Below are 17464 nucleotides of genomic sequence, written 5' to 3'. Positions count from 1 at the left end.
GAAAATGGATTGCTAATTTTTTTTTAGTATTATTGGTACGTTTTTGTACCATGATATCAATTTTCAGCCGCGCTACAGGGGTTTTTGTCTTGAATTCCAATTTCAACAGGTATATACAGGCGCAAAAAACAAAATAAAAATTTTGGAATTTTGGGAGAATTTTTATGAAAATGGATTGCTATTTTTTTTTTAGTATTATTGGTACGTTTTTGTGTTTTTTTAGTATTATTGGTACGATTTTGTACCATGATATCAATTTTCAGCCGCGCTACAGGGGTTTTTGTCTTGAATTCATTTTTTTACATACATATGACTGCACTTTTTTGCAAAATAAAAATTTTGGAATTTTGGGAGAATTTTTATGAAAATGGATTGCTAATTTGTTTTTAGTATTATTGGTACGTTTTTGTACCAAGATATCAATTTTCAGACGCGCTACAGGGGTTTTTGTCTTGAATTCCAATTTCAACAGGTATATACAGGCGCAAAAAAACAAAAATAAAAATTTTGGAATTTTGGGAGAATTTTTATGAAAATGGATTGCTATTTTTTTTTTTAGTATTTTTAGTATATTAAGAAAAATGTAAATTACGGGCAAATCAAAAAATAAATTCCTCATCTTCAAAAAAATATAAATTACGGGCAAATCAAAAAATAAATTCCTCATCTTAAGAAAAATGTAAATTACGGGCAAATCAAAAAATAAATTCCTCATCTTCAGAAAAATATAAATTACTTGCAAATCAAAAAATGAATTCCTCATCTTCAGAAAAATATAAATTACGGGCAAATCAAAAATTAAATTCCTCATCTTCAGAAAAATATAAATTACGGGCAAATCAAAAAATGAATTCCTCATCTTCAGAAAAATATAAATTACGGGCAAATCAAAAAATAAATTCCTCATCTTCAGAAAAATATAAATTACGGGCAAATCAAAAATTAAATTCCTCATCTTCAGAAAAATATAAATTACGGGCAATGTTTTTCAGATAGCGTTTCAATTTGTCATTTTAGGATTTTCCATCTGAATTTTATATTTCATACTTGATCCAAAAGTCTCCTTCGTTTACAATGTTTATTCAACAAAATTGTTATACTTGTCTTTGTCTTTATTGCTTTTCACAATAAATGTGATAAATGGTTGTTAAAATATGATTATTATCAGACAAATTTATTTTAATTAAATTATCAATCTGGCAAAAGGCTGTCATCAAAGTCTCCAAAATCATCAATGTTGGTGTCTGTTGTAGTTTTGCGCGTGCCTGTTTTTGGGCGGCTGGATATTGCAACAGGATCATCATAGGAGAAATCTTCAGCTTCTGAAATAAAAATGTTAACAAAAAACAAATTGTCAGTGTTATTGGAGTACTTGTGTAGTATACCTAGTCCAAAAAAAATTTTTAATTCGTTTTCCATGATTTTTTAATGATAATTTAATCGATACGTAAATTTGATTTGCATTTTTAGGCTTTGAAACGAGAAGCGTCACGTAAAATTTTCAAATTAATTATAATTTTTGGGCCAGGCATGCTAAACAAGTACCCTAAAAGGGACTACATTTTAAATTTTGTGTTTGTGTATTTCACGCGAACATACACATTTTAACAGTTTTCCTTAGTGTCAGACTGTTTTCTGGAATTGTATTCGTGAGCATACCTGAAGATCTTTTAAATTGTTTTTCAGAAAACTTTTGACATTTCAAGGGCATGTAGCACACATTTCAGTTCTTCTTCTTCAAGGGGGTTTGTATGCATACAGCAGTAAAAAATAATTTTTGTCATTTTACTGAATACATCCACTTTCCGTGTTTGACCAAGATCTCATAACCCAGATTTTGAAAACCAGGGGTACCGGCAATTCTACCAAATAAGCCTATGTGCCATGTTACTTCAATAAAAAAAACTATAGACCAGTGTTTTCATTATCTAAAAATAATCTTTATTTAATTTGAAACAACTGGAAAAAGTGCTCGAAAATTCGAAAATTGTCTGGAAGATAAAAACAAAAAAAGGGTATTTTCAGATAAAGCAAATAATTTTCTATACTTTATCATCGAATTTTAATGAAATAACTTGAGATATGGCTGTGAAAATCGGCGTCCGGTCGTCTGATATTGACACCACCGGACGCACCATCGACCCACTGGACGCACATGCGTCCAGTTTGGGGTAGGTTCCCACGGCGGCCGACAATTTCCGAGTTTGGCCACTCACTGTAAAATTGCTGATTAAGTATAGTGAGTGGCCAAACTCGGAAATTGTCGGCCGCCGTGGAAACCTACCCCAAACCGGATGCATGTGCGTTCGGTGGTGTCAAAATCGGACGACGCCGATTTGCACAGCCCTAGTTTGAGAAAACATTCCGCACTGGTTCATTTTGTTGAATTGACGGTCGGCAATTGCCGCGCACCCCTTGATTCTCTCTCTCTCTCTCTCTCTCTCTCTCTCTCTAATCTATACTCTCTCTAATCTATACTCTCTCTAATCTATACTCTCTCTAATCTATACTCTCTCTAATCTATACTCTCTCTAATCTATACTCTCTAACTCCATTGCCCTTACTCATATCTCGTTGGGCCACCGTGAACGGGGTGCCACTATCCAGCAAAAGAGGAACATGTGCACTGTATTGACGGGTGCCACCACCACTCGAACCACCTGACCCCGATCCCAAACCGGTCAGGCCGGATGGGGGAAGGGAATGCGTTGAATTTGCAGAGTGACGTTTTCCTTGGCTTGAATCACTTTCCCGTTGTAGACGGAGTTGATTGATTCTATAACTCGCTTGTTTTGAAATTTTCTCTATTTGCATGTTTATATTACTTTTCAGCCTTTTCCAGTTTATCCTTGTACTCCTTGTATTCCGTCATTCCAAGATCACCGGCAATTCGAACCAAGAATTTGAGGCAGTCGAGGTCTTGAGGGAACTTGCGATGAATCTGACGATAAAGCTCGAAAGCTCTTTGGTAATTGCCTGTCCGTCGTAGGCAACTGGCTATCATCATTTGCCATTTTGAAACGTTTGGCCTGAAGCGCACATTATTCATAATTTTATTCATCATGACGCAAGACTAATGTTACGAAACATTAGAAATTAAGTACTTACTGCATCAGGGCAGCCTTCTCCAAGTAGTTGATGGATTTCTCAGAAAACTGAGTTTCTAAATAATAAGAAGCCAGCCATTCAACGGTTTCCAGGTTTGATGGAAAATATCGATAGCTCTGAAAAACCATAAGTCGGATATTTTATATTATGGGTTTAAATAAGTTCCTGGTTATAGTACATAACTTTTTTTGCTGCTGATCAATTTTTCTAAAACTATTCGGAGCCACTTTTTGCTCCTTTTTAGTTTTTGACTAAGGAATTAAGGCGGATTTTGATTAATTCGAAATAAATTGTAAGAACACACTGAAAGTATAAAAGTTTCAAAAAAGTCGTTAAAAAAATTTTCAGGAATTTTTTAAAATATAAATTTATTGATTTTTTATTCAAAAAATGATGCAACCAAATTTAAACTAATTTTACACATACAAAACATCCGAGTTCAATATGTCTTACTCAAATGGATATTGAAAATATGATTTTTTCGAGCTCTTTTTGAGTTTTTTGAGAATTTTTCGAGAAAAATTTTTAAATCAAAAATAAAATAGTTTACACTAGGTTGCAACAATTTTGTAAAAAAAATCATGAATTTTCAACAAAAAAATTTTTTTTTGTTGAAAGCATTTTTTTTTCAAAAACTTATACAAAAAGTGTCGGAAATTTAAAAAAGTGAAAAAAATGACGTCAGAACTGTATTAAAATACATAAAAAAAATGTATTTTAATACAGTTGTGACGCCATAAATGTATTAAAATAGATTTTGTAACATTACTTCCCCATAAGACTTGAGACTTACAACTTTGAAAAATCCTATTATAAACCTCAGTTATGAACTGAACAGAAGTGGCTCCGGGTAGGGACACTTGGGTGGTAAAACCTATTTGAAATAACCGTCAAATGAAAAATCATCTTTAATACCATAAATTCTTACAGTTTTAGAAAAATCAATAAGCAGCGAAAAAAGTTATGATTTTTTTGACCCGGAATTTATTCGGTCCCATAATATTCAATTATACAAACTGACGTCATAATGACATTGGAATGCTTGAGACTTGTCACCTTCTTGATCATACAAATCCGCCAGCTTGGAAAGGATTGCAGGGTCATTTGGAACCAAACTGTTTGCCTGACTATACAGCTCGATTGCTTGTGCAGAATCTTCCAATGACTCGTATCTAAAGTAACAATTTTGTTTCAACACTCATAACGTTTCTGTTTTACATAGAAGCCAATTGCACTAGCACTTGTACATTATTCAGAAGGATTCCATGAAGTTTGTAGAAAAATTCAAGTGCCTGCTCCAGGTTGCCTTGCGCTTTTGCAGTTAGTCCAATATTGAACAATGCTTGAACACAACTAGCGTCATTGTTCAACGCCTCTCGATAATTATTCAAAGCTTTGTCCAAATCGCCGTTCATGTACGCAATGTTGCCTTGGTTGACTTGAGCATGCGCATTATAGCGGTCAATTGAAAGTGCCTGGTCAGCATATTGCTGTGCATCTACTAGACGGCGTCCTCCTTGCTGCAAGTTGAAATATGCAAAAATGAGGTAGAGAAGTGCCGGTGGGAAATTGAAATTGCATTAAAACATGATTATGACATGACTATGACACCACTATGACCAATTATCAAAATGCGAAAATTCCAAAAAAAAAATCTAAATTTTATATGATTTTTTGAAAATTGAAAAATTGGAGAAATCTCAAATCTTTTTGCAACTTTTTCTGTTAATAAGACTGTTAATAAGAATTTTCATGAATTAAAAAAATTTCACATTGATATTTGGTCATTTTGGCACCATATAACTGGTTTTAACAATTTCTATACTCCACTTTCAACTTACCAAAAATCTCAGCATACAAAGATTGTTTGCAGCCGCACTGGCTGTTTTGGAATCTTGCGAATTAAAAACTTTCAGCACTTCGATTGCTCCCTCAATATCTCCGTTTTTCATCAGCTCACCAGCTTTTGTCATTTCAAGTTCAATTGCCAATGGTGCGTGTACAGACTGCTTGAGAGATTCAAGGCACCATTCATAGCCGATAGCGTAGCTGGAAGATTTCTATTTATTTATCTTTTTACTTATGTATATCAAAAACTTTTATATAACGGAATTACGCAACCGGAAGGACAACATAATACCAACTAATAATACAAAAAGATTTTGAAAGAAATTCGTTCAAACCATTTTCTGTCGGTTGCCAAAAATATTGTGCCTAACCAAGTGCAAACTATTTTTGCACATACAAAAAATTTGGGTTTGAATATTCGATCTCGAAATTATCAAAAAAAAGTATGATTTCTATCCTGAATTTTTTGTAAGTGTAAAAATATTTTCACTTGGTTTTTTTTGTTTAAAAAAAAACTAGAATTTTCGACACAAATTCAGTTGAAAATTTTTAACAACCGACAAAAAAATTTTCAATTGTTTTTTGTCATCTTACTCTGTATTTTCCTGACATTCAAAACTCACTCAGGAGCAATAACCGGGCTAATAATCTTCACTGCAGTAATGATTGCTTTTTCAGCATCCGACTTGTTCCGTTTCTCCCAGTTTTTCAGCATATCCGAGTTCAAGGTCTGATTCAACAAAACATCATCATCATCTTTCTCTTTCATGTAGTCATCATCCGGAAACCCAGGAATATCAATCATTTTCACAAATGCTTCTCTCATTTTTTCTGCGTCTTGTATGCAAAATGCTACCAATACTGTAAAATAACATTAAAAAAAATCAAATTTCTAGTGATAACCTACTCAAGTTGAGGGCTGTAATAAAATTCGGATTTTCTTCCACACAATGATCAAAAGTGCTTATGGCATCGTCATAACTTCCCATTCTGACAAAAGTTACACCAATATTGTTGAGAATTTTAATTCTTGTATCTTTTTGAATACTCGGAACTTGATCTAAAGCCATCCTGTAGTATTTCAAAGCTTTTGTGAATTCACGTTTGCGGAAATGAATATTTCCAATATTAACCTGAAAAAATATATATTAAGCTTAGTCAAAATAATGAAAAAATTTTACTTTACTGTTAATGCTCAACCCTTCAAATGTTGATCTGAAATTGCTTCAGCACAATTTCTAATATTTTCAAGCTTTGTAGAATTGCTCCAAACGCTGTTTTTATATACTAGGAGATTTTAAGAAATTTTGACTCTTTAAAAAAACTGGAAATTTCCAAAACATTTCAGAATCTTTACCAACATCTAACCAATTTGAAAATTATTAAAAGTATGCAGAAAAAGCATTTGGAGCAATTCTAAAGAACTTGAAAGTATTAAAAATGCACTGAAACAATTTCATATCACAATTTGGATGGGTGGAACTTTGCAGCCCAAAATTTTGTTAGGACATACATATCCTTAAGAAAAACTTTTATATTTACCTTTAGTCTCCCAGAATTTGGGAACATTTTGTTCCTTACAATGATTTCATAAGTGTTTAGCGCTTCATTAGTCATATCATTCGCTTCATATTGCTGAGCCAAGTTGAACAACACGGTGAAAGTTAGATCCAAATTCATCATCTCTACCAATCCCTGTTGCTCCCTGTGCTTCACAACTGCTCTTTCACGTCGCCCAGCTTCCTTCGCTTTATCCAGCGCTTCTTTGAACTTTTTCTTCTCACTAGCCAGCATACTTTCTCGGAGCATTTCCATTACTTTGTTTTCCATCTGCCGACATTTTTCTTCACCACTACAAGTTACATGATTTTTCAACTAAATTTCGCAACTATATATTCTTACTTTTCACCCGAGTTCTCGGTACTTAGTGGTCTTTCTGCGGCTTGAACTGAAAAAAAGTGACTGTGAACAAATAGTTTAGGACGGTGCGGATGTCACCTTTATTTGCAAAGGATGTATATCCGGCTCCGCGGACAGCGGTCATCGGTCTCGCAGGTTCATTGTTGTTAGCCATGGCTGTTCGACCGCCCATTCGACTTTGATCTGAAAAGAACGGATCCTGATTGCAAAAAAAAAATGTAGTTGGTTACTCACTTCCCATCATCGTTCCCGGCGGTTTTCCATAAGAGGAGGAAGCATCTCGGAATCCCATTTGAGATGCAGTCTTAGAAAAAGATTGTAATAAATTGTAATAAAAATTTTCAAAAAAATTTCAAAGATTTTAAAAGTCAAAAAAAGGTCAACTTTGCCCGAAATTTTTTTTTTTTTTTTTTTTGCTGATGATTTTTTTAAAACTGTTTCGGACCGGAGCAGCAAGGTAAAATTTACCAATCGGAAAAATTTTTTAGAAAAAAAAGTTTAATCATAAAATTTAGTCAGTTTTAGTATTTTTTAAGCAAAATAACACACAAACTCAATTTCTCCTTTGATTGAAGTTTTAAAAATTTTTCTCTTTAAGGTAAAAAATTTCTAATTACTATACAAAACAGTTTATTTTCCAATTGTCACTCACCGGACGCCTTCCATGGCTCGACCTAGCAACGGCTTGTTGAAATTGTGGATTTTGAGTTATGTTCTGAATTAAACACATTTATTATTGCGTATTTACAGGAGGAGTAGAATCATTTAGAAATTTTGCTTGAAATGATAAAAAATAGGCCCTAATAGCCAAATGTAACTATAAAAAATGGGTCAAATGTTCCTTAATTTTTGATTCTTTTTTTTTCAATTTTTCAAAAATCAAAGAAACGTCTCATTTGAATTTTAATATTCGCGCGGAAAAGTTGACGTCATTTTTGATATTTTTGCGTTTTCGGGTAAATATTTATGTTTTTCAGATACTTTCTGCTATATTTTATTTGAAACCCGGTTGGCGGAAATTTCAAAATTGACCTAAAAATTGACATACAATTTTTTTGTCGGAAAAATGCTCTTAAAATTGGTAAATAAAGTTTCAAATGAGATATAAAAGAACAATGAAGAAAAACCAAGGTGACGTCACTCATTTGAGCGGAAATTTATAATCATATTGGGCGTTTCTTTGGTTTTTGCAAAATTGAAAAAAATATTTAAAAATTTAGAAAAAAATGTTTAAATTGTTGTACAGTAATACTATCATTTATAGCAAAAAATCATAGACTCTTATTCATTTTTAAATTATTATCAAACCTGAATATCATATGCTTTATCATACGAATCAAAACCGCCGTAAAAATCGTCATCATCTTCACGAAAAGTGCTGTTCGCCATTAAGAAAAGTGTTCTCAGAAGAAATAGAGAAGAGTGCGCTGCTTGGTGTTCTGGTTGCCATGGCACCCAAGAGAAAACAATTTTCGTCAAGCTAGCGGAGCGTTGCCATAGTAACTATGTAAGCAAGAGAGAGAGTGTAACACCGAATGAGATGCAATAGTTTATACATGTATAGGTCTGAGGGGTTTTCAATGACAATATTAAGTTATGGGGTTCGAGTCTTTCAATTTCAAAACAATAAATTATAGGCAAAACAAGAAAACAGCAAGAGAAATTATGATTGATTGAACAAATGAGATCGCGGACGAAGAAAGTGTACAGAATGGAAGGTAAATTTGAATTGGCCGTTCAACTGCTTGGATAACTGTCAGAAAAGAGCCAAGTCCACAGGTTGTTTCAATTGCAGGACGAATGCAGTCGGTATATGATTGAAGTGCACTGAAAGCCATTTTTGTCAGTTGTCAATTAAATCTATAATATGAAAGCTCACAAGCATGCTCCGGCTCCTGACGAATAATCATTGTACATTTGTTCAGTGTTTCTTGCCAATTGTGTGAAACTTGCTTCACACATTGCAATCTCCCTGCTTTCCGCAACAGACAAGTAGCAATTCCAGTTGTTGAGCATTGCTGAAAATTTTCCAAATTCTACGCTTTACAGGATAATTTTCCTAAGTCATACATTGATATCCTTCTCCACAAACATAATCCAAGACTGAATCGACAACGGAATAGCGAGACTTTAGCGGTTCGTGCGGATAGCAGGCTTGTTTGATGTAGCTCCCTCCGAGGCAGTTGTTGAATCTTTGATAAGCCCTGAGACCAGATATAAGTTTTAAAATGTTGCGAGAATTATATTTATAGGAGTAACGGTTCTGAGTATTTGAAGCATATAAACTCAAAATGTGCTCAAATAAACAAATTTCGTAATGAAACTTCTCAACAAACTCGTTTTCAAATTTTTTTATGGCAGTTTCGAATTAAAAAAAGGAATAATTTTAGCTTTAATTTAGGCCAATTTTTGTGTCGCAGTGGTCCTAAGAATGGACCGTACTACCTGAATACTACTGTAAAATTTTTTTTTTGAATTTCTTATGATTTTTTCAATTTTGCAAAAATTAAAGAAACGACCGAATTAAATTTTAACTCCCGCGCAAATGAGTGACATCATTTTTGATAATTTCGCGTTTTTTTGGCTAAATTCATCGATTTTTCTTAATTTTTGAAATATTGTATCTTTTTGAAATTTTTGAAATATTGTATCACTGTTCGTCAATTTTCAAGCATTTTTCCGTGAAGAGAACTTTGGATAGAAATTTGCGGAAATTTTAAAATTGGCCTAAAAATCGACAATATATAATATAATTTTAATTCTAACTTTTGAGGGTAAATATCTTTAAAAAATTGACAACGATGTTTAAATCAAATATTGGAAAAAAACCATGAAAAATCGCTGAAGGCAGGAAACGTAAAAAGGTCTAAAAATGACGTCACTCATTTGCGCGAGAGTTTAAATTTAATTCCGACGTTTCTTTGATTTTTGCAAATTTAAAAATCCAAAAATAGATTAGAAATTTTTTATCTTTTTGTTACAGTTTTTCTTTGTCATTATGATTCATTTTCTATTGTTTGAAACAAGAACATTTTTAAAATTTACTCCACCTCTAATCAACGAAATAATAGAGATAAAAAAGCAAAATATGCAATAAAAGATAATTATTCATAAAAAAGTTAACTTCGGACCGCTGAGACACGGAAAAGTGGCCAAAATTGGGCCACATTTGTTTTTTCAAATTTTTGAACTGGTATAATATTTTATTGAAATTTTTTTGAGAAGTGTTTTTCACGAAAAAGCGGCGCATTTTTTGTCTATACGTCAATATACCCAGAACCGTTACTCCCGCCAACTTACCCGCACATCTGGACAAAATGAATTTGAGAGTGCGATTTCATATCTGATAAGGTGGTTTGTTTTCCTCCCAGCGCACTAAAAACACCCATGCTAATTAGTTCTTCCGAACATTGAGCAATCTTGTTTTCTGCCTGAGCATCACACGTGGAACCGTAACCAACCACAGTTCTCATCAGACTATTGGTCTCGAGAGGAATGTATCCAACAGCTGGAAATAGAAGTGGCAAATTTTGAACTGAAAACCAACGAGGTACCGTACCATTAACAGTGTGAATCGCTTGAAGCATAGCGAATGGAATAAGAGCAAGCATTGTTTCAAAGTGAAAGTGGTGGGGTTTGTGAATAATGGTTTTCACTTTTGCTCAATACGGAAGGTTGTTGGGGTGAAGTATAAGCTGTCAGTGTTCTCCGCCCCGGGTGTCAAAACCGTATCATCCTTCTTTTTGCGTGTAGCTCTTCCTTCACAAAAGTAAATATCCGCGCTCTGTAGTACATACCAATTGTGTACTCATGTCACACGAGATCACGTTTTAGTGAACTTGGGGGATTGCATAGTTAGACATTCTCTGTACTTTGATTTGGCTTTTTTATGGACGTAAAATTAATTCATACTGTGATGGTATTCACACTTAAAGCTGTAGTAAAACACAATAGTTTTTTTTGAGATGGAGTAGTGTTAACAACCGAATATCATTTTAGAATTTAAAAAATCCAGTCAAAATCAATTTCGCATAATCCGACCCCTAGAAAGTCTTAACACGAACATTTGAAACAAACTTAAAGTATAAAAGTTATAGAATTTTTGTTTTTGGTCTGCTCCAATATTATGAGTGGCAAAAATTGAGTTGACAGTAAATAGAAAGTTTACAATTTGTTTGTTAAAAAAGGTTTACTATGATGCTTGAAAATTATGGCGGGCGCTACTCCATCTTTACGTTTTTTAAAAATTAATTTTATGCGGTTTCCCGCAAAAAAATCGATAAAAATCAATTTTCAAAACTAAAGTTTCCAACAATAAAACTTTAATAAATCTTTTGCACGCTGAGACTGATCTGAATAACTCTATGCGCCTTTAATGAGACACTTTAGAATCTGGTGAGATTGTGGCACTACTATTATGGAACCATGAGATCATGAGAATGCCTACTTGGCGGCAAATATCTTGTAGCGAAGGGACCTGCGTCTCTCTTCGCCACATGCTCTCTCGCTGCCGCGGCCTGCCAATATTTTCGCGCCAGTAAATAGGCATTCTCATGATCTCATGGTCCCATAATACTTTAACTTTTGCGGATTTACCCTGAATTTATGATGATATTCACAGCCGAATCTGCCAAGTGAAAAAAATTGTTTTTTTTTTTAATTTCAAATTAAAACAGAAATTATGAGATATGATGTAATTCAAAAATTAAAGCAGACGGGCCTAGTCATGAGATGCATATGACACAGAGTTGTTGTTGTCTTAAATCACTTTTCCATTGGTTCACCGGTTGTAACACCATTCTTCTTAGTCGGACGGAGAACCAGGAATTCTATCACATCGGACAATGAAATTATTCCCTGTAATAAAAATGTAGCATGAAAAATTTTTTTAAAAAACCCCGAAAGTTAATCTCACTTTCAGAATTGTGCGGTCGTCAACCATAAAAATCCGATGAACGTTTTTGTCGATGAAAATTTCAATGAGGGACCATAAAGTGGTAGTGTAGTTTGCAGTGACAACTCCATCACGACGAATTCCCTAAAAACCACACAAATTGAATATTAAATAGTTTAACCTATCCCATACATTTTGATAGTCTCTTTCTTGAATTGCTCTGGTTACAGAAACACTGAGATCAATGTGGTCGGAAAATGCGGCTGACGCGGCGTCAAATCTGGTGTACACTTCAAGAACCTAAAATTGAAAAAAAAATTGAAAAATATCGAAGAATATCTCATTATTGATAAAAAAAAATAATGTTTATAAAGTTTTCTTGAGTATATTCATTTTGTGGTAAAATGTCTGAAAAATACCAAAAATGAAACCGACAAAAATGTCAAAACTAGACTACTTATTTGCTCAGAAATTTAGAATTAATTAACCCAGGGGGCAGATAGCTCAGTCGGTAGTGGTGGCCGCTAGCAGTCTGGAGGTCACGAGTTCAAGTTCGGCCTCACTCCCTAGGTTCACCCAGCCTCTATTGGGAAGTGGAGCAATCCACGACTGGATTATCGGCCACAGTCCCCGGCTAGGACGTGGCTTAAATTACAGCCCAGAGGGATCACCACCAGGCAGTGTACCTGAATCCCAGATCCGCAGCGCATAGCACTTGAAGAACGGATCGTCCTTTAATCCTTTTTAATCTTTAGTTTTTAAACTTTTGCAAAATTTGGTATAATCATAAAACATTTAGAAAAACAATTTTTACAGTTATAAATATTATGTTAAGGTATTGGCAGTATGAAACATGTTTAAAACCACTCCTATGGTGCCAAAGTGACTGAATATTACGGTAAAACATTTCAAAAAAATTTTGGAAATTTTTAATTCACTGTAAAAAAGCGACAAATTACTCAGTTTTTGCCACTCATAATTTTGAAATTCTACCGAAAAATTTGTTTTTTTAAACGATATTTATACTTTAACTTCATCTTAATTATGAGTGTTAAAACATTCTAGGCATCCGAAACATCGCAACATCCAAAAAATCGCTCTGGATTTCCTTAAAAGCTCATAATTTTTTTTTCAAAAATTTGGCGATTTGCAAAAACTTTGACTTGAAATTAAAAAAAAAACTTTAAAATGTTTGGAGGGTTTTATCATGATATTCTGTTGTTTTGGATTGTTAGAAGTGTATTTAGCGTTACTCCACTTTTAAAATAATTTAATCTAGAGTTATAAAAATTCTGAAATCACAATTTTATTTTTTCCATTTTCAAAAAAGTCAGATTTTTGGAACCCTGTTCTACATCAGACAGCTTACTTTCAAAGTATTTTTCTGAACTATTGGAATACCACTGATGTTATTGTCAATCAACATGTCGAGGCATTCGATCAGCGGTGTTTGTTCGTTTGCCTGAAAATGTTTTTGCTGGTCTTTGTATTCCAAAACAATCATCGACTAACAAATATCAAGTTTTTCCACGATCCTATTTCCAGGTCCACTACTCGTTGACTCAAACATTCCGGCTTTGGTAGTAGAGCACACTGAAATCAAATCCTTTTAAATATGAAGAAGACACAAGAAAACAAAATCCATACATGCTTCCAAATGTAGTGTAATATCCTACGATGTGTCAATATGTACGCACAATCTCCCGTCTTCTCATCCATGACGGGAAGTCGATGAATTCTATATTTAGTGAGCAATTCAACAGCGCGAAAAATGCTCTCCTTCAAACCAATATTGATGAATGGCTTTAATTGTCCTTTCGTTTCAAGACATCCTTGAAAAAAGTCATAGTGAATGGGTCAATAGTATATTATAAAATAATACCTTTCCATCTAGATATGGGCATATAAGCAATATCCATTTGCCGAAAATCCTCGTGGCTCAGTGGAGTCCCCTTAAGCTCATCCAAATTTTCTCGATATTTCCACAACATCATTAAAACCTGAAAAATTTTAAAAGATTACAAGTTTTGGATCACCTTTCCAAAAAAAAATCTAAAAGTGTCATATAAAAGGAGGAGTAACGGTACAGGGTAATTTCAACGTATAGGCTCAAAATGCAATGAAACGAACGTTTTTTCGTATTGAAACTACTAAAAAATTTTGAAATTTTGAAAAAAAGGGTCACTAAAATCTTGACATTTTTGCCGTTTCGCAGCGGTCAGAAGTTGGCTTTAATAAATATTAGCCTTTATTGCAAATTTTTGGTAATTTATCTCACGTTATTGCGATATAGAAAAATGACCAAAATTGAAGAATGTAGCTAAAATTAGGTATTTTTTCAAAGTTTTGAACGGTCATAAAAAATTTTTTGAAACAGTTTTGAGATATTTTATTACAAATTTCGTTTGTAACTTATAAACTATAAACTCAAGCATTCATGCAGAACGGCATAGTGCGGCGCGGAACCCCAAAAATGTCGGCCGTGGCAAAAGAACCATCATTCGCACTATGTGGTGTAAATACCAAGCTTTTGAATTCTCGCAATAGCGCAAAATGAGGGGAGAGGCCGGCGTAAAACGGGCAGGTTGGAGGCAGGTGTCAGGCCCTGAAACCGCGCCTGCCTTTCATGCAAGTCATAATATGAGCACATTTTGAGCCTAACTACCAGTCCTAGTTGGAAGTTATACCCAAAAACAGATTCAACAATGAACAAATACCATAATGAAGTCCGTAACCGAAAGAACTCCGGTAATCTCCAGTGTTTGTGAATCAGCAACTAAGCCTGTGCGCATGCCTAAATCAGTTATTTTGCTGGAACTTTTTTGTTTCCAATCACTCACAATTATAAATTAAACCGTTGAATGCTTTCCGTACTGATATGTCATTTGTGAAAACGATAAGTTTGTTGTTCCTAGCCATGGCCTCATAGCATTGTGATAATTGTAGTAGATGTGTGTACACGATATCGGAATTTTCTGGAATTGTTGAAGGTATGTTCTTGGCAACCCGATTACTAAATATCATAGTGAACATAATTTAAAAAAATTGTCTAACTTTTTATGATTTTTTGTAAATTGGAAAAATCTCAGTTCTTGCTACTGTTTCGGAAGAATATTTTTTAATAAGGATTAAATTTTAAAAAAAGAATTAAATTAAAGTTTAAAATATTAATATTTTAACATTGTAAGGCTTCGAGCATGAAATTATTTGAAAAAAAATCGGCAAAAACTCAGTTGTTGTCACTTTTTGACTGCCAATAAAAAGTTTTTCAAAAAATTTTTTTGTAACGTTTAACTATGACATTTGGCCATTTTAGCACCTGAGGAGCAATTTTTCTAATTGATACTTACGAACTCCTATCCTTAAAACTGTTTTGAACATATTCTCGAGATCTTGTTTTTCTTTCTCATCCGGTCTTTCATCGTTTGCATACTTTACAACAGCGTGTTCACTGCAAAAAGTGAAAGATGTTTTTCTCTGGAAGAAAAATGCCTTTTCAGATTATCAAACAAACCTTATAGATGCCCCATCTCGTTGAATAGCTTCAATGCCGTCCACCGGAGCCTTTCTCTTGCTGAATATAAAATGGTGTTGGAGATCGAAGAATGCTGAAATGGAATATATGATCCTGAAGTTGAGGAAGAGAGTTGTGCGCTTTTTCTCGCAGTGTATGTTCAGGTATATATGTCATGTATGATTGACAAAAATTCAATTTTAAAAAAATTTAAAAAAATAAAAAAAAAATTTTCTTAACAAAAAATGATTAGAAAAAAATTTTTTTTCAAAAAAAAAAAGAGAATTACGAAGTTGATTTAAAGAAATTTTGAAATGTTGATATTTTAATTTAGCTTTGATTATTCGTGGCAATTAACAAATAAAATAATGCCGGAAGTTTGAAAATTCACAATTTTTTTGGAGTGTTTTATTAAAATATTAAGTTGTTTTGTATTAGTGGGCCTGTGAATTTTGAATAAGGTAGTACCTGTGAATAAGTCAATTTTGACAAAATTCCTACTGACGCTACTCTGCCGCTAATGATGAAAACTTCATTTTTTACAGGAAATTCATTCAGGAAATGTATATTCAAAGAACAAGAATTACGGAAAGTTAGGAATGTGACAAAAAATGTCTTCTCAATTTTTCCGAGTTGGATAATAAAAAGGAAACTCTTTTATGCACATTTTGTTGGGTTGAAATTCAATTATTATCACAAATTCAGTTTAACCTCACCTTTTGGAATGCTTGGAGATTCAAAAGTTGTGGCCTTATTGCGCCTAAGTCTGCCCGTTGTGTTATTCATTGATAATCACTCATTTGGAGATTCTGGAAAAAAATAGTAAAAAATATTAACAATTTTATCGCAATACGGGAGCTAAGAAAATGAGGTTTAAAGAAGGAAGAGACGGAGTAGCTTTGACCGAAAAAAAAATTGGAAAAAAGAGGATAGAAACGAAAATGAGAATGCGGGACGAGGACATTGAAACCCATACACGCGTGGACGAGGGCATCGTTGACTGCAATTAATCGGTTTGTGCAGCTGAAAAGAAGGATTTTATGAGATTTGAAACCACGCATGAAAATGAAGTGGCGACGTTTTTCGTTTTTTTTTGTTTTCTTCTCTTTTCAGAATTTGCTCTTTTGCTCTTTTAAAAATTTTGCTTGGAGCCAGCGAAAATATTTTGAAAAAATATTTGCAGCTTCACGGTTCAAAGAGTTGAAGCTCAACTTTCTCTGATTCCTTTTAGAAATTTTATTCAAGTATGCGGAAACTTAGAGTGCAAGTAGCAGTATGCAGAAAGAAAATGCAAAAGAAAGCGGAAAGAGGAGAGAATGCGAGTGCACAAAAGCTGCTGGGAAAAAAGGGGAATAAGAAAGTGAGAAAAATCTGCCAACAATGTTTTGTAAAGGATATTATGAATACGCTGCACACAACGTGTAAGTCAAAATAAACAAGGAAAAAAAGAAAAAAGAAAAAAGAAAATATGAACTAAAAGCCGAGTTAACTTATAGATTCGAAAATCGTCAGAAAGAGCAAATTTCAGTTGTGGGAGGGCAGATGGAGGATTTAGCAGCACCTGCTTCTTCAGTCGGCGCTGAGACACCAATCGTCTTACACAAAAAAGTCAGCAGGCAGAGAAAGCTGTTTTGCACCGAAGTTTTCGTTTTCCTCTTCCAATTTATGTATGTGACAATGATTTATTGGCAAGATAAAGTGGAAAAGGATATTAGAGTTTTGTGGACCCGGAAAAGTTTTGCAAGTGAGTACACCGGAGAGTACAATGCTCTCGTGTATTGAGCAGATGAAAAAGTTTTTGAATTTGCACTTGAAGCTCAACATTACCCTGAAAATGCTGATTTTTCAAACTTAACGATATATGTTTCAATACGACGCTTAAATTAAAAAGTTATATACATTATAATATTAGTTATTTCCAAAAAAATTATTTTTTGATTTTCACTTAAAAGTGGAGTGGGCAAATAGATTTAAAACATTCCAATGGCACTACAGAGACCAAATATCAAAGTTTAAAAATTCAAAAAATTCAAAAAATTTTATGTTTTTTTTTTTTTGAAAATTTGAAAAATCTCAGTTTTTGCCACTTTTTTTCGTCGATCAAAAAAAATTGCCTGATGAAGTTTGTGTTTAAATCAATAATATTTAAACACTGTAGGGCTTCGAACAATGACATAATT

At 33.6% G+C, this 17464-nt stretch overlaps 3 protein-coding genes and 1 non-coding gene across 4 annotated transcripts; 1 reads left to right on the top strand and 3 right to left on the bottom strand.

Moving 5' to 3' along the window:
- Window positions 1–1064: 1064 nt before the first annotated feature.
- Window positions 1065–8280, bottom strand: osm-5 (Intraflagellar transport protein 88 homolog). The gene is made up of 15 exons (NM_076110.7): window positions 8185–8280; window positions 7529–7591; window positions 7111–7180; window positions 6955–7059; window positions 6859–6904; window positions 6499–6808; window positions 5864–6089; window positions 5580–5817; window positions 4950–5157; window positions 4327–4628; window positions 4130–4280; window positions 3109–3224; window positions 2826–3029; window positions 2565–2776; window positions 1065–1322 (listed from the first exon to the last, which is right to left on the bottom strand). The coding sequence occupies exons 1-15, from the start codon at window positions 8263–8265 to the stop codon at window positions 1192–1194; spliced, it is 2463 nt and encodes an 820-aa protein (NP_508511.1). The 5' UTR covers window positions 8266–8280; the 3' UTR covers window positions 1065–1191.
- Window positions 2315–2416, top strand: Y41G9A.16. The gene has a single exon (NR_102174.1). It is a non-coding gene; the product is annotated as an Unclassified non-coding RNA Y41G9A.16 (non-coding RNA).
- Window positions 8281–8416: 136 nt separating the features above from the next.
- Window positions 8417–10528, bottom strand: nspg-5 (DUF19 domain-containing protein). Its single transcript, NM_076109.6, has 5 exons — window positions 10436–10528; window positions 10177–10384; window positions 8947–9080; window positions 8756–8894; window positions 8417–8703 (listed from the first exon to the last, which is right to left on the bottom strand). The coding sequence occupies exons 1-5, from the start codon at window positions 10485–10487 to the stop codon at window positions 8508–8510; spliced, it is 729 nt and encodes a 242-aa protein (NP_508510.2). The 5' UTR covers window positions 10488–10528; the 3' UTR covers window positions 8417–8507.
- Window positions 10529–11515: 987 nt separating this feature from the next.
- aakg-3 (CBS domain-containing protein) lies at window positions 11516–16095 on the bottom strand. Its single transcript, NM_076108.7, has 12 exons — window positions 16001–16095; window positions 15285–15378; window positions 15121–15221; window positions 14611–14745; window positions 14488–14564; window positions 13653–13770; window positions 13418–13602; window positions 13283–13363; window positions 13140–13232; window positions 11963–12070; window positions 11792–11914; window positions 11516–11733 (listed from the first exon to the last, which is right to left on the bottom strand). Exons 1-12 carry the CDS (start codon window positions 16068–16070, stop codon window positions 11641–11643), a joined length of 1278 nt encoding a protein of 425 aa, NP_508509.3. The 5' UTR covers window positions 16071–16095; the 3' UTR covers window positions 11516–11640.
- Between the last annotated feature and the right edge of the window lie 1369 nt (window positions 16096–17464).

The sequence above is a fragment of the Caenorhabditis elegans genome, chromosome X (assembly GCF_000002985.6).
Source record: "Caenorhabditis elegans chromosome X".
Classification (NCBI taxonomy): Eukaryota; Metazoa; Nematoda; class Chromadorea; order Rhabditida; family Rhabditidae; genus Caenorhabditis; species Caenorhabditis elegans.
This window is presented reverse-complemented; position numbering and strand designations above follow the sequence as displayed.